Source organism: Malus domestica, chromosome 16 (genome assembly GCF_042453785.1).
Source record: "Malus domestica chromosome 16, GDT2T_hap1".
In the NCBI taxonomy this organism is placed as follows: domain Eukaryota; kingdom Viridiplantae; phylum Streptophyta; class Magnoliopsida; order Rosales; family Rosaceae; genus Malus; species Malus domestica.
In genome coordinates, this window is record NC_091676.1 from 630,326 (window position 1) to 655,214 (window position 24,889).

At 37.2% G+C, this 24,889-nt stretch overlaps 3 protein-coding genes across 11 annotated transcripts; 1 reads left to right on the top strand and 2 right to left on the bottom strand.

Moving 5' to 3' along the window:
* Positions 1-76: 76 nt before the first annotated feature.
* LOC103403450 (defensin Ec-AMP-D2-like) lies at positions 77-849 on the bottom strand. The gene is made up of 2 exons (XM_008342292.2): positions 690-849; positions 77-600 (listed from the first exon to the last, which is right to left on the bottom strand). Exons 1-2 carry the CDS (start codon positions 751-753, stop codon positions 428-430), a joined length of 237 nt encoding a protein of 78 aa, XP_008340514.1. The 5' UTR covers positions 754-849; the 3' UTR covers positions 77-427.
* A 2,878-nt stretch (positions 850-3,727) lies between these two features.
* LOC103403451 (plant UBX domain-containing protein 7-like) lies at positions 3,728-8,534 on the bottom strand. 9 transcript variants are annotated; one of them, XM_070815655.1, is made up of 11 exons: positions 8,395-8,534; positions 8,178-8,283; positions 7,850-7,974; positions 7,648-7,770; positions 6,652-6,841; positions 6,204-6,257; positions 6,034-6,102; positions 5,223-5,366; positions 4,983-5,079; positions 4,292-4,557; positions 3,728-4,191 (listed from the first exon to the last, which is right to left on the bottom strand). In XM_070815655.1, the coding sequence occupies exons 2-11, from the start codon at positions 8,277-8,279 to the stop codon at positions 4,027-4,029; spliced, it is 1,335 nt and encodes a 444-aa protein (XP_070671756.1). In that variant the 5' UTR covers positions 8,280-8,283; positions 8,395-8,534; the 3' UTR covers positions 3,728-4,026. The 9 variants fall into 9 exon arrangements, with proteins under 9 accessions (XP_070671756.1, XP_070671755.1, XP_028951660.1 ...); XM_070815654.1 differs by having other exon boundaries at positions 4,292-4,563; XM_029095827.2 differs by having other exon boundaries at positions 4,292-4,572.
* An 11,867-nt stretch (positions 8,535-20,401) lies between these two features.
* On the top strand, positions 20,402-23,236 carry LOC103403453 (transcription factor bHLH68-like). The gene is made up of 7 exons (XM_008342293.4): positions 20,402-20,796; positions 21,086-21,926; positions 22,070-22,198; positions 22,313-22,384; positions 22,519-22,587; positions 22,694-22,732; positions 22,809-23,236. The coding sequence occupies exons 1-7, from the start codon at positions 20,477-20,479 to the stop codon at positions 22,971-22,973; spliced, it is 1,635 nt and encodes a 544-aa protein (XP_008340515.1). The 5' UTR covers positions 20,402-20,476; the 3' UTR covers positions 22,974-23,236.
* The last annotated feature ends 1,653 nt before the right edge of the window (positions 23,237-24,889 follow it).

Below are 24,889 nucleotides of genomic sequence, written 5' to 3' on the forward strand. Positions count from 1 at the left end.
TTGGTGTAATAAACTGTGATTCTGGTACAGAAAGATCTTTCTAGATAGAGCACCATATCCATATCTCAGTTAAAAAGACCGAGAAACTCATCTTTTATTGCACTGCAAACGGTAGGGTATTACAAAGACGTTGTTCTGAAATATGGAAGTTACATAAAATGAACATATCCATAAGAGATTACAAAGTAACTCACGCGGTGATAGTTTTACTTAATAAACAAGAACAAAAGAACAATTAATGATAACCCAACTGTGAAAGATTGGGTTTGTAATTTATTCTAGTAGCACACAAACATACACGTACGTAGGTATCCATGCACGGAATGATAATTAAACGATTATTTAATCGTAATACCCCCACATGTCACACATATATATCATACATGTATGATTAATGATGATCATCTCATCATTAATTAATAGCTAATTAACAATGTTTGGTGCAGAAGCATCTGCGGCGAAAGCCACGACAATTGCCTCCAGGGAAGCCCTCAGTCTGGCAAACAGATGCACAGTTGGTTTTACTCAGGCAGGTTCCCTTGAACTTGCGGCTCTGAGACTCACAGGTCCTACCCTCCGCAAGCAGTGGTCCCATCATCCCTGCCAATTATGGTTATTAAACAGTCCGAAATTAATATGTTAACAAGAGGCAATTTAGCTGGAGAAGAATATGCATATATTTAGGTTACCTGTAGCCACCAAAAGAAGAACAAAGACGAAGGCAGTCGAAAACAAACGCATTGAACGCTCCATCTTTCTATATATGAATTTGTATGCGAGAGGGAAGAGAGAGACCTGCAGTGAGATCGATGTGAAGATTAGTCACCTTGCAAGCCCTGTTATATAGAGTTGTTGTGGAGCTGCCAGATTGGTGCTGTGCCATTATGAACTATCGATAAAATTAAAAGTTACTAATTAAAAAATCTAAAAAAGACAATCAAGATTATCTAATTATATCCATGTGAATGAATCATTCCGAGTCAGGGAGCACTAGTGTTGAAAGTTGAAAACAGTGATATCATATGAGAAATGTTCAGCGGTTGAAAAATGGAACTTTCCGTGAATACTTGGTATATCGTGTTTTTGATACATTATTTTATATATTGATATGATGTTAAATTTTGAGATGTTAAAATATCTATAAAAAAATCTCTTTTTTTTTTTTTAAAGAAAGACCCCTTAACATAGTAGGCAGATTCTCTGCCTTTCCACTTTTCATGCCCTTTTATTTTATGTGGTCAATGTTAAGTTATATCGACATTTTATATTATTATTTTATTTTATCTTATTCTATCTATAAAAAAAATATAAAATATTAACGTGACTTAATCATGAACACACAAAACAAAAAGGTACATAAGGGCACGAAAAGTGGAAGGGCAGAGAATCTGCCTCCCTCCCTTAACATGGATCAGGATCCTCTCCTGAGCTAAGGATGAGGATCCTCCTCATCAAGGGATGTGGGCCGTTTGATGAAAATCCAACGGCTACAATTATTATAACTTTAAAAGAATTTCTTGTTTATAACCGTTAGATTTCATCTAACAACCCACACTTATTGACGAGAAGATCGTCATCCTTAGCTCAGGAGAGGATCCTGATCCCCTTAACATATCAAATTTCTGCTCTCTGTCCAATATCATGTCGGCAATCCATGCTCCATTGAGCTGTCAAACGTCTTCTTTTCTTCGCCACTTCAGTGGCAGTGATGACTTTACTTCACTCGTGAATATCCTGCGCCACGTTGTATGTCGCCTCGTTCGGTCTCGATGATTTGAACAAAATAGACAACCTTCTAAGTTCCATGAATATTATTGAAGTTAGAAGAGAATAACCTTTCTTTTGAGTGGAGTGTTTTTTTTTTCTTTTTTGGACAAACTCTCTCTTCTAATCCTATTATTTTAAGAATAACTGGAATACATGAGTTTTTTTTTTCTGAGTAATCTATCTTTTATCTCAAAGTTGATTACAATTTTTTTATTTCTTCTTTCAACATATTTTAAAGTGTTTCATTCATTCTAATTTATGATTTTTTTTTCATTTCTTCCTTCAACATAATTTGAAGATAGTGTTTCATTCATCTCAATCCATGATTTTTTTTCATTTCTTTCTTCAACATACTTTAAAAATAGCATTTCATTCCTGTTCATAAATTTGATATTAAATGTGAAGAATAAATAAATGTATCTTTAACGCTTTAATCTCAATCTTTGATGGGTGACTCATCATGAACATATGTGGTCAAATTATTTATGGGTAATCCCAACTATTTATAAAAGGGGCACGTGGAGTGACATTGTTGACACTTGACAGTCACACTAGGAATATCCCAACACATCAAAATATAGTATATGCCATGTTCTCATACTAAAGAGAGCAAGAGAAATATGGGCAAAGTAAAAGTAAAGAAGATTAGGATGAAAAGATGGTAGATTAGTTTCAAAGTTTCATAAATACCACCCAGCTTAGGAACTAATAAAGGACTAGTCATCCATCTTTTTTATGGACTTGGATTGTCTGCCCTCCTATTTCGGTTAAGTCACGTCAATATTTTATATTGTTTTTTTATAAAAATAATAAAACAAAAAGAAATAGTAATATAAAACGTTGACGTGGCTTAATCGTGACCACATAAACAGAAGGGCACGAGAAGGGCACCAAAATGAGAGGGTAGACAATCCAAGTCCTTTTTTATATACACAGGCAATTCCTTTGTCCTTTAATTAACACAAGGGAAGTAAGATTGACATCAACATACAAAAGTAATGTGAAGGGGAGTTTCGACAAGCAACACCAAATCTAGCTTTTGAAAAGAAAAGATATCGTAGCATGCATATTAAGATAAAGTAACCCAAAAGGAAATACATATCTATCTACCTCACTCTCATGATAAGAAAAAAAAAATATCTTAGCTTTTGTTTTTTCTCGTTCATGTGATGGAACCCTCCCACCCTTATTTCACGAAAAATGTTTTGCAAGTGTCGGTACCGACTTCTCAAACTTATAGAATTACTTGCATCAGTTACCGTTGAATTAGACCCTTTTTCCTTTTTATCTGAATTTGTTTCCTTTTTGTTTTTACACACAACCATATTCAGTGGTGACTGGGCGAGTTTTAGACTAAACCACAAAATTAATGAATTCGTCGTAATTAAGTATTAAACGTGCCCATTGTATTATGAGTAGAGCATGAGCATTCTTACGTATAAGTGACGAGAAATACAACTATATTATAATGGTTGTGGTCATGATTAAGAGCTCGTTTCAAAGTGCTTTTAAAATAGAAACGTTTTTGATAAAAATGTTTTTGAGACCAATCTATAGTAAAAATGCAAATGATTCCTGAAAAAAAAAAACATTTTAATGCTTCATATAAGAAGCACATAACTAGTATTTTTACAGAAAACACTTTAAATGCTTATAAAACCCAAAAATATTTTTCTCTAAGACACTTTTAGTGTTTTAGAAAGTAAAAATGTGTCCACAGTTTAGTTTCATTTCTTATAAAAAATTCCAGCATGTGTTTCATCTGAATCTGATTCCATCTAGACCGAGCCTATATGCGGTTGGACCGTTGGGTTGGATGGGGCTGGGATCTTATTTTTGGGTTTGGATTAAAATGAAAGGAAAGTAGGGAGAATTGATCGCAGTCCACGGTCCATTCCGTGAGAAAAGTGCTTATAACATTTGGTTAAAAGTTCCCAGTGCTTTTGGGAAGCACGTCATCTGATAATAAAAAGTGCTTCTAATAAATAAGCTTACGAGCACAAGTGTTTTGTAGAGAAGCGCTCAAGCACAAACAAGTGTGGAATGTAGATAGACAGCATGCTCTTGCATGAGTATATACATAACAAATAGTACACAAAGAAATCTGTATCCCTAACTCCCCCATCCACGAAACAAGACCTACCTAGTAAGCCCTGAAAACAAAAGTATAAACAAAATGACAACCCTAAAATTCTCCATCAGGCACATCGTAATAGTTGGAGACGCGTAAAGCAGTCTACCGAGCATGAATTCATCCATTCATTCCCAAGTAACCGAGACCATAGAGTTGGCCAGACCCGATTCTTCAAAAGTAGACTGACAATCATACTCCAAATTCTTTGAAGCTCCTGGGATTGCCTGCGTCAAGTGAAATGGCCTTGCCTCAGCTTCCTTTAGTTGGGAATAGCAGAAAGACCACAACAGCTGCAAAACTAACAGTTCAAAATTACCGACAACCATAGGAAGGGGAGCTCATGCATAAGCATGAACTTTCGGCATAAAATTATAAAACTTCCCTCTTTACCTGAATTGGATCAACGCGGAGGAAGTTCCGCTGGACCCTGCGACCGTCTGGAAGACGGACTCCAACTCTGCAAAGGAGGTTCCTGTCACCCTTGGGTTCTTCGGGCAAAGGTAGGTATGTAGGCATCTTGATTGAGCTTGTTTCTTCCTCCTTCTTGGTGATGATTTCATCTTTGTCTTTGGATATTGTTCCGCTTGTCTCCTTCATGCCTTCCATGGAAGCTGCCAATGCGCGCTGCACTTCCTCATCTTCTTCATTAGTTTCGTCTGCAACTGAAGCATCTATAGTCATACACACAGTTCGTTTAAGAAAAGGAAAACATATCCAAAACACAACTTTTAAGAACAGATCCAGAACAATTCACTATGCTGCTACCAAAGCCAATATGGTATGGCCAGCAATTACCGAACTCACTTCCATTACAGGATTAAAAGCACATTAAACACACGGATCTTGGTTTCTTCTGTATGTATTTCCATTTTGAGTTCGTATCACACTTCACACGAGGATTCTTTTCCCTTTCGTCTCCCACATGCCCACACCCACTTTGTTAAGTTGGAACAAGGAAATTGATCAACTCAAAAGGTTCAACCAAGTGAATAATTTGCAAAATGAAATGCAACATACTCAAGGAGTAAAAAGGTTCACTGCAATGTAATAGAGCAGAAGTTATTAAGATTCCCGAACATACCTTTAGTTTTTTGTGGCTGAGCGGTTTCTCTCGGGCGTTTATTGGACAAAGTTACATGATGATCCCTGGGGCCACTATCAAAGAAGAGTAGTAGATCCTACAGTGGCAAGGATGATTTCATACCAAAATTTAACTTCAAAGCAAAAGTGTAATTACAGTATGAAACGGTCTCTTAGGCACTCTAACAAGAGAAAACTTAATACTCAACTGTGAAAATACAGTGTATACCATGACATTTACCTCTAGCAAACGATCCGGGTGAACCATTCCATTCCATGAACGCATTTTTTGTCCAGTAATAGGGTCAATAAGGAGCACTACAGGCATAGATTCCAACTTGTAGTATGTGCAAACCTTCTTGCCTTCAGTTGTATCATCATATGTCTATATTTTCGAACCAACATCATACGCATGAAGCACAAAAATTAAACAATTACTTTTGTCAGAATCACAAAGATGATGCAAAAGTTCATGTCCATATCTGTTATACAATTAGGGGGCAAAACCCTCACAAGACAATTAATAAAACTTCTGACACAATTAACAGTCTCTCAAAGGCATGGCAAGAAAAGACAACCAATCACAAACAAATTTATACAATCTCCGTAATTTTAAGTTCCAATAGGAGATCCTAAGACTATTGTTTTAAAGGTCAACCTTCGTCAAACTTTTGGTTCATAGACAACAACATAATATAATCCTAACAAAAAATGAAACCATCATGGCTGCCTTGGGCAAAACTTGCTGTTACCACCAAGGGAGCATGGTAATATATATGTAATATCATCCAGTCACATACATGTTGAATTTTTTTCTTTTATAAACAAAATCACACTAATGTATATCATTATATCTTAATGAGTGAATGTGCATATGTATATCAACAGCCTCCCACTATGACCAAAAAATAAAGTATGTAAAAAAAAAAATTAAGTAAAAAGAATTTCTTAAAAATAAAAACCATCAACCGTGCACTTGCTAATGTAAATATCAAAGTACAGCCTGAAAAAAAAAATCATTTAATTTTAATACAAAAAAGCATGGTACTGACCTGCCAGAAGATAAAATTAGTAATAATGGTTTGAGAGACAGCTTCGTTGGCCCAGGTGTCTCGATTAAGCTTCACAAAGAAAACATATATGCACACCAAAAGTGAACCCACATACCGAGAACAACGAAACCAACAAACCAAAATAAAATAATCCAGAGAGCAAACACTACCATATGCGAGCTGAACTCTTTAGTGGATTGCAAGTTCACCAGTAGCCATTTGTCCTGGACAGAAGCAGCACTTTTTGCCTGATTAGATATAAAAAAAAAAAAAAAAAAAAAACATGAAAACATGTTCCCTCAACAAGTATGAAATGCTAAATGATAATAATTCACTCAACATGTCCCTGGATGAACTAGGATTCTTGGTATGCTTATAATTTGGTAGAACAAACCAGAAAGGTTTTTAGTTGATAGTTACAGCTGTAAGGTTATGATCATATCTGATATATGTATTTATTCAACTACAACCAAAGGAAGAGCCTAAAAAAGTAAGGAATACTCCAACAAAGCCCTTCCCAGCTACCTGCAACACCAATAATACTGAATATACCATTCAAGTTCAACTTCTACAATACATACACTACGAAGAAATGAAAATAACATCAGAAGACCATACCTTTTCAAACGAACCCTGGAACAGTAGCTTAAAGGGAGGACGATATAAGGATGCAAGATTATCTTGAACAGCATTTGCTGAGGATGTCGCACCTTGGTCCGATTCCCATACCCCAGGATGCTTCATTTCCTCCTCAAAGTTACGGAAGGCAATTACAGAACCCTGTTGTGAAAATCTAGCCCTTGGTGCTCTATATGAGAATGACAAAAAGTTAGATGTCACCATTTAATAGAAAAATTACAATTAGAGGCCAAGTACACAATAATAATGAATGGATAGACATAAGTCACATAAAAATTCATAATGGCTCGCAATAACTTGATAGGGTGGGTTAAATTGCCAAAGATGCACCAGAACAAAGTAAATATTATGCACATGTGCTATGCTTAAACTATTAACTAACAAAAATAACACCAGATACTCTTCTCTGCGGCACGCACCCACCATCTGACTAGAGTACACAGATGAAAAATGAATTAAGAAATGATAAAGAAACTAAAATATATTCCACCATCTACAGTACCTTATAGGTTATCAAGAAAATACAAGGGAGAGACTATTTCCAAAAGTAATAGCAAAGTTCAGAAAATATCAAAAACATAGTAAACAAAGCTCTTCAATTAAAATGAAGTGAATAATTAGTAGCATTCCCGGCCGAATTTCATCTCCCAATCTCCATTTTCGAACATGGCATGTCAGTCGCTAAAGGAAAGAATGAAGAAAGAACATTGAAATACCATGTAACTTCCCATAAATCATAATGCAATGCCTCAAGTAGAACCATAATACATTAATTCAGTGTTGAGTTGATGCAAAACCCAGTTCAAAGATCTTGAATTTATAGACGAAAGAGCTCTTCCACACTAAAATCATTTATATCACCTACTTTAGAAGTCGTGCAACAAAAGAAAAATAATACAACTACAACCAACCAAAATTATGTGAAAAGCTTGATAGTTCACAAGACAAAGCGAGAAATGGAGCGATAAAACATACCCATAGAGCGACATATCGTCATACAGAACGTCCCTTATAACAGGCATAGGAGCGCGCACCTCATCATCAGCGAATTGTTCCACATTCTCATTCACACCAGGAAGTGCCACATTTTCATTCACACTGTCACAAACCCAATGTCAAACAAGAAAAACAAAAACACACACCAATAAAACATAAACAAGTAAAGAATATGAAATACCCAGAAGCTTGCTCGGCCAACTGATCAATATTTTCAGTCGGTAACGGCGCCCCCTCGGCCATTATCCCAGCTTCATTACCCACATAAAAGAGCTGAATTGCTTCCTCAAGCTTCCACCCAGTGGCCTGTTTATATAAAATTGAAGCTTTCAACATCCACACATTCTACAAAGTCTAAATTCATCACCTTTAGACCAAAAGAACACCCAAATCTACTAATCCAACTCACTTTCCATCTCCCAAAGAGCAAAACCACAAAAACAAAAACCCCAAAAACACAAAGAGATCAATGCGACGTTTCGGTTACTAAATGAGAGACTGAGAGTTACCTGCAGAAACTGCCGCGCCGTATCGGCGGTCTGGCCGACGGCGATCTCCAAAAACGATGAGACCAGAGTCTGCTGGTCACTGACTGACATCACACCCTCCATCTCTCTACAAACAACAACAACGATATTCAAATATCCATCTTTGTTTGCTTCGAAAGCTACTGGATTTTAAATTTTCATCTGAAATTGTAGGGTTTTCGAGGAACTCGAAACGTACCGATTGGCAATGAGTTCTGTTCTGCTGAGATTTTGTTTCTCGATTTCTTTATTTTTTTTTTTTAGTTTTTCATAAATAGGCAGCTTTTATATTTTTATGATTCGAAAAAATTATAATTACGAATTTAACCTTTTATAATTGTAAATAACGAAATATCACGAGTTTGACCGAGAGAGAGAGATGGCAGACCGGTGGTGGTATTTGTGTAGATATAGGCGAACTTGAAGGGTGTTCTTTGGGCAGTTGAGGAAAAGCGTGGGCTTATCGGTTAGGCCAGTCAGTGGCAATTGAGAGGAGCCCAAAAGTTGGATATTGACTAATGATCCTGAAAGGGCCCATATGAAACAGCATGGGCCACATACCCATCCTAGACCGATTTCCAATTTCAGATTTTCTTTCCCACTTTATTATGTTGAGGCTTTTTCCAGTGGTTTTTTTTTTTTTTTTAAACAAACAATATATCTACATTAAAAGGGAGGGGAATGTCTTAGGGCTTGTTTGGATGTACTTTTAAAATGACTGAAAGCGCTTTTAGAGAAAAAAAATTTGGGTTCTAAAAGCACTTTAAGTGCTTTCTACAATGTGCTTCTTCCAGGAAACACTTTAGGTGCTTTTCCAGGATTTACTACTATTTTTACTAAAGATTGTTTTAAAAAATATTTTCACCAAAAGTGCTTTCAGTCATTTTAAAAGCACATCCAAACTAGTCTCACAATGAGCTATCAATAATGTGCTTCACATTCGCCTTTAGTGAAAATCGAACATAAGACCTCTCACTTGCAAGTAAGAGGAATATCACTAGATCGTAGTACTAAGTGGCTTCTCTAGTGCACATTTAAGTACACATTTTAATAAAAGTCGTTAGCTCATTTAATTTAATAGACCGTAGTACTAAGTGGCTTCTCTAGTGCACATTTAAGTACACATTTTAATAAAAGTCGTTAGCTCATTTAATTTAATAGGATCTAACCGCTCTTGTTTAGATGTGTAAAATAAAATGCACTTTTGATGTGCACTTGAGAAATTAAAGGTTGATGCTATCCACACATGCTTTTTACCTTTCACACACCCCTTTAAATTTCTAACCGTCGGATCAAAGTACATGAGTTAATTAACAGGATGTGTGTATAGAAGGTTAAAGGGGTGTGTGGATAGCACTCTTAAGTCTTAACAAAACTGAATTACAAGCTTGATATTGCAAAAATGAAGATTGAAGAATATAAAAAAAACTGAGAAATCAAGAAGATTTAGTTATATTTGGTTATTAAGCAACACCCTAGAGAAAAATTAATTATTCCATATATATTACCCTTATTTAGGGAACCAAAAAGTGGTGATATGCATATGCACAGTACTATTATTCTTTGAACTACAATTTTTCTCTAGTACAAGATATTCTACACTAATTTAGATTTAGAGAAAATGAAGAGTTTAAACCTAAAATGTAGTGCGTTTGTACATGAATAGAACATGCATGTTTACTAGTAATCAGAATCAAAATAAAGTGTTGTAATTTGATTACATTTACTTTAATATTTAATAGTTATATGAGAGTGAAAACACAAGAATGACACACAATATCATGACTTCGAAGTTCTTATTTTGGGACAAACTGGACACTGAGTAGGGGTGATATTTTGATTCCTGCAATCAACCCATCAAAGTACCTTCTTCTGTTTTTTCTATTTATACCCTGACGCTGTTTATAAAATTTTATATTTGCTTATCCACATAAATTCGCTTTTTTTATCACACTTTTTCAAAAACAGTTCAACTTCTCTTATCTATTACATGTCATGGATAGGGATGGGCAAATACCCATTGGTTATGGGTAACTGCGATTACCCACTCATTTAAATTAAACGGTTACGGTTATGGGTAACCGTTTAGATAAATAAACGGTTATGGGTATAACCGTTTACCCGCGAAATTTAAATGGGCGGTTTTGGGTATTAACCACGGTTATAAATGGGTAACCGTTTACCCATTTATTTTATATATGTAAAATTAACACAAACCATGTTCTCAATCCAATAATATTTAGCACCTAATAAATTAGCAAGGAATTAATCGGTCATTCTCTCAATAACACTACTACAGGAATGATGATTCTCATCATCAAGGAATTGGCCAAATTAATTTAAATTCTTTGTGGGTAATCGTGAAATTGACAGAAATGTTTTGACAGAAATATCTTCTAAACAATTTTTGTAACCCAATAATACTTAGCAAATATTATATTTACCTTCATTGGTAACAGTTAAAAATATCGTCCGTAAACTATTATTTCAATTATTGGAATGATATAAGGACTTAAAAAATTAAAATATGGAAATGTATGATGAATGTACCTATAACGGTGTTTAATTGTCAAAAAAAATAATTATGACAATTTTTTTTTAATTTTCAAGTTGTTAAAAAACATGTAGACGGGTGAAAAAATGGTGATGGTAAAAAAAAAAGATAAACGGGTTAAAAATGATAAATGGGTAAACGGGTATTAAACGGTTACGGTTAAATAGGTATGCGGTTATGGGTATGGTTAACCGTTTATAAACGGTTATGGGTATGGGTATAACCGTTTAGGCAATTACCCAACGGGTAAACGGTTATGTGGGTATGAGCATAAACGGTTATGGGTAAATTAACCCGCCCGTATAACCATTGCCCATCCTTAGTCATGCATCAGTTCTAGAGTGCAAAACAAAAAGTTTAGGCTATATGTATCGGAGCAAGCAACGAAAAAGAATGAGCTATTATTGGGTGTTTGATATCCTGCATCCCTTCTATTTTTTATATATTGCCAGTTTTACTTATTCCGTACTCGAGAGAGGTCAAGTGCTAGTAGGTATGTAGATTTACTCCAACCCAATCTTATGTGTCTGTATTAGTGTGCTACGTGCTTGTCAATGCCTAATTCATCCTTTTGCTTTTAACCACAACCACATGTTTCAAGGTGCATGCTTATTAGTTTTTATCAGGTGATCGATGGCATTTATAAAGAAATTTTTATATGGTTACATTTTTTTTAAGACGACCAACATTGATTTGAAGATAATTTTCATCAATAAACATTTTAGAGAAACTCCTACACGGTTGCTACGAACACAACCGCAACCACAACCAGTACAAATTTATAACAAAGGCGGTAGTTAAAGAAGTTTGGAAATCATATACACCAAGTAAAATGACTTTTGAATGTAATCTGTGTTTAGTGTGTGATAAGTCCTAAACAAATTAAAGACGTCAACATGTATTATTTAATCTTATTTGAGGTTTGCTGGCTAGGGCTACCTACATCTAGTAAAGAAAAGGAGCAGCACCACTAAATCAAAAAATTAATACTTAAGCACATATTATTCAATCTTTTGCTGCTTTGCAAATTCTTTATATAATCACAGATTATATAAAAAAACATAATCTAGCTCCATTTTATTTCATTTTATTAAAGGTCGCGTGCTATTTAACGAAATCTTTTTCTTTTTTTTTTCAAAAGTAGGAGACTCGTGCTCTTCAAGAATGCGTGTTGAACAACCCTTGCCATGGATGGAGCTTTCTCAGAGGACAGTAAGGCCCCGTTTGGGATTGAGGTGATTTTAAAAAAAGTCACTGTGAAAAAAAGCTGAGTGTCATTTTTGTGTTTGGTAAACTGAAAAAAAAGGGCTTATTTTGGAAGCAGCTGTGAGAATAAGCTGAAAATCAAAGGAAAAGCTGAAGCTGCTATTTGCTGCTTTGAAAAAAAAGCCAGTTTTTTCAAAGCACACGGAGCTACAGTGCTCCTTTAATGAAAAGACACACTATCATCCTGCTTTTTTTTCCAAAAGCACTTTCACAAAAAAGTTTACCAAACACTCTACTGGCTTTATTTCACAGCCGCTTATTCTCACAGCACAACCGCTTATTCTCACAGCAGCTTTTTTTCAAAGCATAACAATATCAAACCAGCCCTAATTGAAACATGTCTAAGAAAGTTAGAAAAACGACAATGGCTGCCACTATACATACATACATACATACATATATATATATATACATATATATATATATATATATGCGCTTAATGGACCTCTTATCTTTAATTATTTGGGATTTGGGCACTCTCTTTGGCCATATAACTTACCTAACTTTAGAGTGCTTGGTTTATATACAGTTTATGTTTTATATATTTATAGTTTGGTCATATGATTCACCTAAGTTTATGTTTTTCTTATGGAGTATTTGGACCTAACGAAAGATATGACGTAAAAACGAGAACAGTAACGTTCTAAGATTCATACAATTGACTCCACTTAATGGTGGTTGTTAATAATTTGCTAACTTATTCCCGTGACACACACACGTGTGTGTGTATATATATATATATGTATGTATGTATGTATGTATGTATGTATGTATTTGATACTTGGCATAATCCGAAACAAATCTCTCCAACATTGGCGGAATCGTACGGTTGGAGTTGGATGTTGCTGTTGTTGATCAAAAAGTAACAAAGTTGCTTTTTACTTACTCATATAATCTTTAAAGGTTCAATCTATTAGCTCAATTTCCATCACCAACAGTGCATGGTCCTACGCATACGCTGCCTAATTTTATGAATTTTCTTGTAAGGCACCTTATTATTTTTTTCCCTTATTCCTATTAAGTGGCCATTTTTGTTTGGTAGGTTTTGCCACCAGGTCTAAAGCCACCAAGGTTTTATATATACTCACTATACAAAAAGTTAACCAACTTTCGTATTCCACTAAAGCAAAATTCAAATATTTAATTGCGTGTACGTAGCTTTTTTTTAGGGGAGATGCCGAGCAGATTACCAATGGAAAAAAAATGTGGATGAAATCTTGATTATTGGCCTGAAACTAGAGGCGTCAATCTATTCAAATTAAACTAAAACATCAAATGAAACAATTGAGTAAGTTCACGATGAATATGGTGGAAATGTAGCCCACGCACGTTCACTTTTAATTAATTTGTGTTTCTTTTTCTTTCCTTTATTCCTTTATGTGTTAATTAGTACATGTATGAACATTCCAAGGAATCGATCGGTGTGTTAGAATTTTCGGAGGCAAAAGATAATCATTCCCATAGTTTGTGTCGTTTCACAAAAAAGTCCATTGGAAGTAAACATTTTTGTGTTAGCAATACTTAATCTCATGGTTTGTGGTGCATATATAAGCAAGTTCATGGACTAATAACAAAATATCGTGAGAGATTTCAGGGACATGGAGGGATATCTTTGATATGACACTTCGATTGTGTGAAATAGATAGGACAGAGAGGAGCCAAAGTTGGAGATGGCTCAGTGCAAGAAAAATATCCACTAGCTATTGATTTGTAGTTGGCTCTATTTGTAATTCTGAAGATGAAAGACTCTGGTCACACTCTACATAAATAATGCAGCTACAGTTTAGACATATACTTGCTTCAATGGTGGTGATATTGATGTTTAGGGACTTAAACAAGTTGGTTTTTTTTTTTCAATGAGACTAGCTAGCTGATGGCTTTGCTACGACAGTCTATCATTCCAAGAGCAAAAAAGACTCATAATCACAGAGGCACAAACAAGTTGCTAAATGCAAACACATGGTAAACTGGCCTATGGTTTTATCCATTCATATCTTTTTACCAGAAAGACGGTGATTCAAAGCCAATTTGGCATGGTTGATGGTTATGATCCTCATTTAGGTGGCTAGAATTTATCCATATATCTTTTTCCTATAAACGAGAAAGCAATTGACACTACTAGTTATTATATACAAGAACATGAACTTTTCAATGCCATTATTGTCGAAATAGGAATCAAATTAAATAATTTAAATGTAACGCCGCCTAACCTATGATATGTATTCAGTCTGCACCTAATCAAACTTTCCACTCCAAATCTAGAGATTAGAAATAAAAGATAAATTGGGTGGATGAGATTGAAGCTAGAGCTAGCTAATATTAAGGATAAAAATGTAATTACACCTTCAAGGGATAATACTTAGAGGCTAAGAAATGTTTAGTTTGTTAGCTTAGTTACACTTTCTGTTAGTTGTAATGCCAACTGTGATAGTTGTGATAGTTGTATATAAATACTCAAAGTGTAAAAGTTATTTCTTGATTTTAATGAGAATATTTCTCCTAATATGGTATCACTCGCCGTAAGTCTCACGACGTTTCCTTTTCGATCCTCTTTTCCTGCTTCTCTCTGCACCGCTTCATCTTCTCCGATCCATTGATCTTGTTCTTGATCTTGATCGTGTCTTGGTTGTTCTTGATCGTATCTTCTTCTTCTCGATTGTGATTTCTCTCTCAATCCAGCTATGGTGACTGCTACATCTTCCTCTTTTGAGTCCACCGATCCACATCCTAACCCTAATTCTGCGATTTCTTCCTCCATTACCATCCAAAATATTGGATCTATGGTTCCGCTCAAGCTTACCACCACAAATTACCTGACCTGGAGTGCCTTATTTGCTCCAATTCTTCGTCGCTACAATCTTACTGGTCTTGTTGATGGATCCATGGCGGCGCCGCCCAAATATCTTCTTGATTCTTCTGGCAATCGCACCGCCACTCTCAATCCTGCTTATGTTACTTGGTTTGAGAATGATCAGAACATTCTCATCTGGATCAATTCAACTCTATCTGATTCTTTGATTCCTTACACAGTTGGCGTCACTTCTGCTCGCGAACTTTGGGCGAAATTGGAATCGCGTCTCGCCACTGCATCTCAGTCTCACATCCATGAGCTTCGTTCTCGTCTTCGCAGTCTTGTTAAAGGTGAATTGACTGCTGCTCAATATCTCCAGCACATTGAAGAAATTGCCGATGCCCTAGCAAGTGCTGGTGCTCCTGTTGAAGATTCTGATCTCATCTCCGTCACACTTCATGGCTTACCTCCTGAATTTGATTCTTTTGTGGATGCTATTCAGTTTCGTCTTGGTTCCACGACTATTGATGAATTACACGGTTTACTTCTCAGTAAGGAGATTCAACTCAACAATCGGAAGAAATCTGTCTCCACTGCACCATTCCAGGCATATAATTCCTCAGCTGGTATTCTTCCCTTGCCTGCTCCCTCTATTCCTCAAGCATTTACTGCCCAGCAGCTTTCTTCGTTCTCCAATCAAGGTCGCAATGTGGATCGTAATTATTCGGGCCCAAATCGGGGCACTTTTCAGAATCGTGGAAATTCCAGATTCAACAATGGCAGGAATACCTACTCTCGTAATAATCAGCGATTCAATCGTGGAGCTCGTAATAACTCATCTTTCCCTCGAAAGCTTTTCTGTCAGATTTGTCGACAACCAGATCATGAGGCTTGTGATTGTCCTCATCGCATGGATCAAAACTACAATGGCAAATCTTCTCATTCTGCAATGGTTGCTGGTACCTCTCCTTCTACTCCTACCTGGATTGTTGACTCTGGTGCTAGTTCCCATATGACAAACTCATATGCCAACCTTCAGAATCCAGAAGCCTACACTGGTCCTGAGCAAGTGTATATTGGAGATGGCAAAGGTTTGCCTATTCTCCATTCTGGCTCATCCTCTTTACATACTTCCACTAATTCTTTTGCTTTAAAGAATGTCTTACATGTTCTTGCTTTAAAGCACAATCTTCTCTCTGCTAATCAATTTCTTCTTGACAATTCTTGCTCTATGCATCTTTATCCTTTTCACTTCACTGTGAAGGATCTTTCTTCGGGGAGAATGCTTTTTAAAGGACCGGTTCAACATGGCTTCTATCCTTTTCACTCATCCTTCTCTCCTGCTACCTCGAGTCAAGCTTTAGCTGCCTCTGTCAAAGCTCCCCAGCATCTTTGGCATCAAAGACTGGGCCATCCTTCTGTAAAGATCTTGCATAAGTTGGTTTCTCAATCCTGTATTTCTGTTCTTGCTGCTTCAAATAAAGCTTTTTGCTCCGATTGTGTACTAGGAAAATGTTCTAAACTTCCATTTTCTAGTACTACTTGTACAACCCGCAAACCTTTAGAGCTTATCCATACGGATGTTTGGGGACCCTCACCCATCCTGTCTCATCATGGTTTTCGATATTATGTCATTTTCATAGATGACTATACCAGATATTGTTGGTTCTATCCTTTACGGTGTAAATCTGATGTTCTCTCCACCTTTATGCAATGGAAATTACTTGTTGAGAATTCTCTTTGTACAAAAGTTATTTCTTTACGTTCAGATTCTGGTGGTGAATATGTTACTACTGCATTCTCTCAGTTCTTAGCCCGTCATGGCATTCATCATCAGCTCACTTGTCCTCATACCCCCGAGCAAAATGGGTGTGCCGAACGTAAGCATCGGCATATTGTTGAGACCTCTCGAACTCTCCTGGCAGCATCTAAAGTACCTCATGCTTATTGGGTTGAGGCTTTTGCAACCTCTGTTTATCTCATCAACCGGCTACCCACAATATCTCGTTACTCTCCTTGGCAGTCTCTTTTCCAGAAAGCTCCTGACTATACATCTCTCAAGGTTTTTGGTTGTTGCTGTTTCCCTTGGTTGAAACCGTACACATCCTCCAAACTTGATCCTAAAAGCACACCCTGTGTCTTCTTGGGTTATAGCTTAAATCACAAGGGCCATCTATGTCTAAATCCATCTACTAACCGGTTGTATATTTCAAGACATGTCCTCTTTGATGAGTCTACTTTTCCGTTTCATACCTTACAATCGTCTCCATCTCAACCTGTCTCCTCCTCTCCATTATACTCCCCCTCTATTCCCTCATCGCTCACATTTCACTCTGTCTCCACCCCACCTACACCCTCTGCCCCTTCTACAACCCCGATTCCCACCTTTGCAGCATCTTCAAATCTGCTCCAACCATCTGCAGCTTCCCCAAATCCCTGCTCCCAACCTACAGTACCTATCAACACCCACCAAATGCAAACTCGTTCAAAATCTGGCATATTCAAACCCAAAGCCCTAGCTGCAACCAAACACCCTATTCCTTCCCATCTTGTAGTTGACTATGTTCCTTCAACCTACCTACAAGCTTCTAAACACTCTCATTGGCGCAAGGCAATGCAAGAAGAGTTCAATGCCCTTGCCTCCACTGGTACATGGTCACTTGTACCCTCTTCTTCCTCTCATAACCTTGTGGGCTGTAAGTGGGTGTTTCGGATCAAACGAAAACCCGATGGTTCTATTGACAGGTACAAAGCCCGTTTGGTGGCTAAGGGTTTTCACCAACAAGAGGGGCTTGACTACACTGAAACGTTTAGTCCCGTGGCAAAACCAGTGACTATTCGTCTCCTGCTCACCCTTGCTGCTCAGTTTGATTGGTTCCTCAATCAATTAGATGTCAGTAATGCTTTTCTCCATGGCACCCTTACTGAATCAGTGTTTATGCAACAGCCCCCTGGCTTTGAAGATCCAACCTACCCGCATCATGTTTGTCATCTTCACCGATCTCTTTATGGTTTGAAACAGGCTCCTCGAGCTTGGTATGACAAGCTTCATAATGCTCTGCACTCTCTTGGTTTTCATGGGTCCAAAAGTGATCATTCTCTGTTTATAAAGAGTTATTCTACTCCAGTGTTCATACTTGTCTATGTCGATGACATCTTAGTCACCGGCCCCTCTCCTGCAGCCTGTCAACAGGTCATCACTCAACTCAGTGCTCTGTTTCCCATCAAAGATCTTGGTGCTCTTCATTACTTTCTTGGTATTGAAGTTAAACGATCATCTTCTGGTCTTTTCATCTCTCAAACCAAGTATATTTTGGATCTTTTGGCCAAAGCAAAAATGGATGGTGCCAAGCCCTGCAGCACTCCTCTCAGTACAACCAAGCTGGATCACTTGTCTCCTCTGCTCGATAATGCCTCTGAATATCGATCTCTTGTTGGAGCTCTTCAGTACTTGACTTGGACTCGGCCTGACCTTAGTTTTGCTGTGAATTTGGTATGTCAGTTTATGCATAGTCCCCGATTTTCCCATCTGCAAGCAGTAAAACGTATTCTTCGCTATCTTAAAGGTTCTCTTGATCTTGGATTATGGTTCCCCAAGTCCTCTCAAGTTCCGTCTATTCAAGCCTTTTCCGATGCCGATTGGGCGGGCTGTTCCTTGGACAGAAGATCCACAGGCGGATACTGTGTCTATTTTGGCAAATCTCTCATTAGTTGGAGTGCCAAGAAGCAACCTACTGTTGCTCGTTCCTCCACAGAAGCAGAATATCGCTCTCTTGCAAATACGGCTGCGGAAATCACATGGATATGTAAACTGCTTGCTGACATCTCTTATTCTCTGCCTCATTCTCCCACGATCTGGTGTGACAATCTCTCTGCCATTTCTTTAGCGAAAAATCCTGTTTTTCATGCTCGAACAAAGCATGTCGAGCTTGATTATCATTATATTCGTGAAAAGGTTCTCGCCAATCAAGTTTCTGTGCAGTTTATCAGTACACAGGATCAGGTGGCTGATATCTGCACCAAATCTCTGTCCCAACCTCGGTTCATCCTTCTTCGTGACAAACTCCAACTGAGATTACCCCAGTCTCGTTTGCGGGGGGATATTAAGGATAAAAATGTAATTACACCTTCAAGGGATAATACTTAGAGGCTAAGGAATGTTTAGTTTGTTAGCTTAGTTACACTTTCTGTTAGTTGTAATGCCAACTGTGATAGTTGTGATAGTTGTATATAAATACTCAAAGTGTAAAAGTTATTTCTTGATTTTAATGAGAATATTTCTCCTAATAGCTAACAAGAACAGTATAATTTATACTATAAAAGTAAATACGTACGGATCAAATATATGGCCATGTATTAATTCGTGTGACAATGTCTAATGAAGAAATTTAAAAATGCTTCCTTCCTTCCGCAGCCAATGGCCCTTAATGGTGGTAGAAGAACGAAATTATAAGGATGGGAAAAAAATTCTCAAAGTGGAACTTGATGTAGAGTGATGCAGATTGCCACTCAATAAGAACACCCACCAACTAGACCATGTTCACTGACCTATATGCAAAGGCCAAGCAACCATATATTTCGTTTAAAAGGAATGGATTTGTTAATTATACGATAAAGTAAAAGATGCCACACATTAATTAATTATTAAGCAAAAGCAATTTTAATTTCTGACCATTTTATCATCAAGGTCCAATTAGGTCCATTATTCAATCTTAGGGGACCATGGTCGTCTCACACACACACATTGTGTTGACCTCTAATAGGAAAACACATAGCTTCTTGTGATATATAGAGAAATAAAATATATAAGTTCCAATGACCTAAAAATTGAGTTCTAACCTTAAATTGTATAGTGGAAATTAGGAACTTCCGTGATTAATCCAATTATTGTGCTGGTACAATATGTCTGGATATGTCTTGTGTAGAACTAATGTTGGTGACTATTGTGATTTTTTATTTATTTTTTAATGTAAACTAATTTGCAGTTGGGACCATATATGTATAAGTTGATCAATTGTATTTGAGAAAAGTATTGAACGTATTCCGTTTTGCTTACGGATCAATAGTGTCTTGTCATGCACCTTGTCCATATGAAAGAGGATTTTTTTTTTTTAAAATTTAAAAAAAGGGACCAAAAGTTCAAACAAAATTATTCATTTATAAATCTAAATTGGGACATTCCAAATTGATCTTAACAAACAAAACTCATTAAACAAGAATGAGGATTATTAAAATAAAAATTGCATAAATCTCAAAAACAAGACTAGAATTCGCTAAACAATCCGGCTTATCCATGAAGGAAGTTTTTCTTAGCGAAGAATAAAGAACATATCGAGAGGCATTAGGAAACCCTAACCCTAAAACCAAACTCTTGGTCTTGGGCATCTGGAAACCCTAACCCTAAATACCAAACACTTGGTATTGGCTGGGCCAGGTTACATATGTCCGTATATAAATTAATAATTGCCCACGAACTTTAGTGGAAAAACTGAGGCCATATTTTATTGTCTGCCCCTATCATTGAACGATAAAACCTACAAACCCCGTACGTCATCACCACCCAACGGATATTCATATATATCCCAATCCCTTCCAAACCCTCCACCACAACAATCCATTACAGAGAGAAAGAGGGGGAGAGAGAGAGAGACCGAACAAAGTTAAGAAAAAATGGCCGAAGAATGCAGTGTTGCAATCTCTTCTTCCTCTGCGCGGCTAACGCAGCAAAATTGGTGGGATCTTGTCAGCTCTACCAACCCATGGCAGCAGCAGCTAAACCAGAAGTACTCCAACTCTAATAATAATTGTGATGATCTTGATCAGGATGTTTCAAACTCCAGTACTTCATTTACCAATGCCTCCAACCACTCAAGCCTCAGCGTCGACTCCTCTCGCAGAATGCTTGCTGATCAGCGTTCTGCTTCTTCCAACGACGACCTAATTAATGGCGAACAGGTTTCTGAGAATCATATTTGGAACCATGTTCTATTGTAAGTAACTCTAATTTTTCCCAAACATATTTTATTACTAATTAGCTAGTAATTAGAAGAGTTATATAATCTATGATAAAACTTGAACCATCCATTTTTTCTTCTTCTTACATATATAGCAGGGTTTCGACCCTTGAGCCTAGTCTATCCTACCTATCACCTTACCTACCCTCACAACTGGGCTAATCCCAGTAACACTTGAGCCGTGTCTATATATATGTGCATCTTTATACATTTAGGCATATATATGGTAATTAATTTAAGTTTTGAATGAACCATGAATATGCAGAAACGCTAATGCAAACCATGATTTAAGCAACGATGATCATGGTGTTGGAGAGAACTTCCTAGATGCACTGTCATCCAAGAGCTTGTCAACTCATCATGTTATGTACAATGAGCCTGCTTGTGACGACTTGAAGAAGTTGGACAACAATAGTACTTGGGAGTTCATAAACTCAGCTGCCTCCAATTTCAACAATTTTGAAAAGCATATAAATGGAGGATTCATGGACAACAACATGAATATTAGTATTGAGAAAGAAAGGATAACCAAGATGTCTAATCAAGTCAGCACCTGGTCCATTGCATCCCCAGAACCACAACTAGTACTCAACAATATGCCTCCTCATCAAATAATGGATCAAGAAAACAAACTTTGTTCTACTATCTTTCATCATGATCGTCAGTACTCACAACCAAATCTCTGTCATTTAAAGCCACAACCGTTTTTTAATGATTCCACATCGTCATGCAATCCTCAGATGGGAATTACAAATATAAACTCCGGATCCAGTTTATTTTCCTGTTACAGCAGTCAAATTATGAAGGTAGATGATCAGAATCATGGACACCATAATGGCATTGAACATCAGATTGGCCTCAACAACGCAACGGCTGCATATAATCATACTAGCAAGTACTTCAATGGAAATGGATCACTAGTGTCGGATTCTTATTATTCTTCATCCACTAGTACTACTGCTGCCAGAAATTTAGCAGATGTTGGATCTTTTACGAGTCAATTAGGAAATAAACCCTTGATTGACCTTCATGCTCCTAAGTCTTGTTTCAAATCTTTCAACTCTTCTGATCATTCTAAGAAGCAAACCCTGCAAACTTCTTCGTCGGTAAGCTCAATATTTAGTTAATTTAATTTTTTCTTGAGCGATATCTTAACTGAAGCTCATCGTATATTATATATGTATATATAATTGAATGAGTAGTGAAAGAGGACAGGTTCTAATTACATGTGTATATATAATACACGCAGGCAAGAATGAGTAGTGGAAGAGGACAGGGAATTGCAAATGAAGGAAAGAAGAAAAGAACGGACGACACATCATCAGAAACAGTCGTGAAAAAGCCTAAGCAAGAAACTTCTACAGGATCATCTGCAAAGGTGCTCTAACATACAAAATAAAAAAGGAAAAAGACAAAAGAAATCATGCTTGATCGTTAATTGATAAAATAACCTTTTCTTATGAAATTATTAATTAATGTCTCGGATCAACAGATTCAGGCACCAAAAGTCAAGCTTACGGACAGAATCACGGCCCTTCAACCAATCGTGTCTCCGTTTGGAAAGGTGAGCGGAAAGCAGCCACACAAGAAAACCTGCTAATTAATTCATTTCAACTGGATTAATTTAGATGTTTCATTCCTTTAACTGATCATCGTATTTGGCATATTTTAAATTATCATAATTTGGTTACATTTCAGACCGATACAGCATCAGTATTATATGAAGCGATTCAGTACATTAAGTTCATGCAAGACCAAGTGCACGTGGTATATATACTAACTCTGTCCATTATAAACGATTTTATTTTCTAACTAATAAGAAGTTAATAATACCAGCATAGAATTAATCTACATTTCCATAATTTTTATGCAGCTACTGAATAGCCCTAATTTGAAGACAAATTCACCAAAGGTATATACATGCTTATATATATATATAGACACACACACACATTCTTATGCTAAATAATTAATGTTATTTTATTTAGGATCCATGTGCGATGGATAGAAAAGATTACAAGGGGGACACAATGGTTGATCTCAAGAGCAAAGGCCTATGTTTGGTACCTGTTTCATGTACCCCTCAAGTTTATCGTGAAAATACAGGATCAGAGTATTGGACACCAACATATAGAGGATGTTTGTATAGATAATTAACCAAGTGCATATATGATAGTTTTAATTATATATATATATATATATATGTTTCATATTTTCTTATGGTCAATGTAATAATTTTAATCTAGAAAAAAATGTGGTCAGTGCATGTTTATATCTTCTAAAAAAGAATGGGAATTATATATATATATATATATATATATATATATATATATATATTTCTTTTGTATTATGGCTTTGGCCTAATTAAAGTGCCATGCAGATGCTGGAAGTCAACGGTTCATTCTTTCCGATCTCACATTCTTCTTCTTTTCATTCTCCTCATGATCATCAGTTTTTGTAAAATTCTAATATCACATGCAAAAGGACCAATGAAAGTCTATAACCATAGCTGCTGTTTATACCATATTTAAGGTCTCGTATTTAGATCTCGTATAAATACTCGAGGGACTTAAATGTAATTATGTGATAAAGGAATTGGCAAATATGTAATAAGTGAGGAGTTCTTATTCTATAAAAGGACCCCTCACCCTCACAATTAGGAGAGGTCATTTCAGAGGCCAATTCCTAGGCCGTTTCACCCCCTCTCAAAGCTCTCACTCTCAGAGCTCTCTCTCCCTCAAATAAATACATAATCAGTGTGGACGTAGCCCAAACCTTGGGGTGAACCACGATACATCTTGTGTTATTTACATTTATTGCAGATTCACGGTCAGATTTACGTTGTTCCAAGACTTCCGGTTTTGTACATCAACATTTGGCACCGTCCGTGGGAAACGATACGAAAAGTTGTGTCAGTTCTCTTTCATTTTTTCACCTCAGCCGTGAATCTGCAAAATCTCTGAAACCCAAAAAACCAAAACAATGTATGATATTTGAAAACCCCAGAAATCCACACCCCCACCCAATTCACCAAAAACGCCATCTGGGGTTCCACAAAAATGCATTCCCAAACCCAAAGGCTTTATCTTTTCCTCTTCTCCCTGTTGCTTTTGCTCCCCATTGCAAAACCAGATCTGGCTTCTGACCGCGCCGCTCTACTGGCCCTGCGCTCCATCGTCGGCAGTCGAACTCTGCTTTGGAATGTGAACTAGACCAGCCTATGTTCGTGGACTGGCGTCAACTGTGAGAACAACCGTGTCACGGTGATTCGTCTTCCCGATGTGGCTTTATCCGGCGTAATCCCCAGTGGCATTTTTTGAAATCTGACCAGTCTTCGCACTCTCAGTCTCCGTCTCAACGCTCTGAGGTCCTCTGCCGTCAGATCTCTCCGCTTGCGTTACTCTTCGTAACCTTTACTTGCAGGGGAACCTTTTCTCCGGCGAAATCCTGGAGTTTTTGTATAGTCTACACAACTGGGTCCGACTAAACTTGGCGTCCAACAATTTTTCTAGCGAGATCTCACTGAGTTTCAACAATCTCACCCGCCTGAGGACTTTGTATCTTGAAAACAACAAGCTTTTTTGAGTGATTCCCGAGCTGAAGCATTCATAATCTCAACCAGTTTAATGTATCCATCAATTTACTAAACGGGTCTGTTCCGAAGCAGTCGCAGTCTTACTCTTCCAACTCGTTTTTGGGTAATTCGTTATGCGGGTGTCCGCTTGATGCTTGCCCTAGAGATGGCGGAGGAGATGTAAACATCAATGACAACCACAAAAGGGGAAAGTTTTCAGGTGGTGCTATTGCCGAAGAAGAGCAAGAAGACGAGCTCCGTCGACATCGCCATCGTGAAACACCTAGAAGTCGAGATTCCCGGCGAGAAGCTACCCTAGTTAAGTGCCTCAACTAATGGTACCTACATTGTCACCACATTTACCCTTGTGCTTGAATTCAACAAGGGCAGGCTACAGAACTTGTGCTTGACTCCCATGTCACCGGCTCCCCTGACTCCAAGCTCGCTGTCCTTCTCATCTCTGACATGGTTCTTTGCACTCACGGTCAGGAATAA

Bases quoted from the DNA above. Each gene is read 5' to 3' on its own strand.
- LOC103403450 (XM_008342292.2), bottom strand. From the start codon at position 753: ATGGAGCGTTCAATGCGTTTGTTTTCGACTGCCTTCGTCTTTGTTCTT. The intron at 601-689 runs GTAACCTAAATA...CATAATTGGCAG, and splicing joins TCTTCTTTTGGTGGCTACAG to GGATGATGGGACCACTGCTT.
- LOC103403451 (XM_029095824.2), bottom strand. From the start codon at position 8,279: ATGGAGGGTGTGATGTCAGTCAGTGACCAGCAGACTCTGGTCTCATCG. The intron at 7,771-7,849 runs GTATTTCATATT...GGTTTGTGACAG, and splicing joins TTGGCCGAGCAAGCTTCTGG to TGTGAATGAAAATGTGGCAC. The intron at 5,367-6,033 runs GTCAGTACCATG...TCGAAAATATAG, and splicing joins CTAATTTTATCTTCTGGCAG to ACATATGATGATACAACTGA.
- LOC103403453 (XM_008342293.4), top strand. From the start codon at position 20,477: ATGGCCGAAGAATGCAGTGTTGCAATCTCTTCTTCCTCTGCGCGGCTA. The intron at 21,927-22,069 runs GTAAGCTCAATA...TAATACACGCAG, and splicing joins CCCTGCAAACTTCTTCGTCG to GCAAGAATGAGTAGTGGAAG. The intron at 22,588-22,693 runs GTATATATACTA...ATTTTTATGCAG, and splicing joins TGCAAGACCAAGTGCACGTG to CTACTGAATAGCCCTAATTT.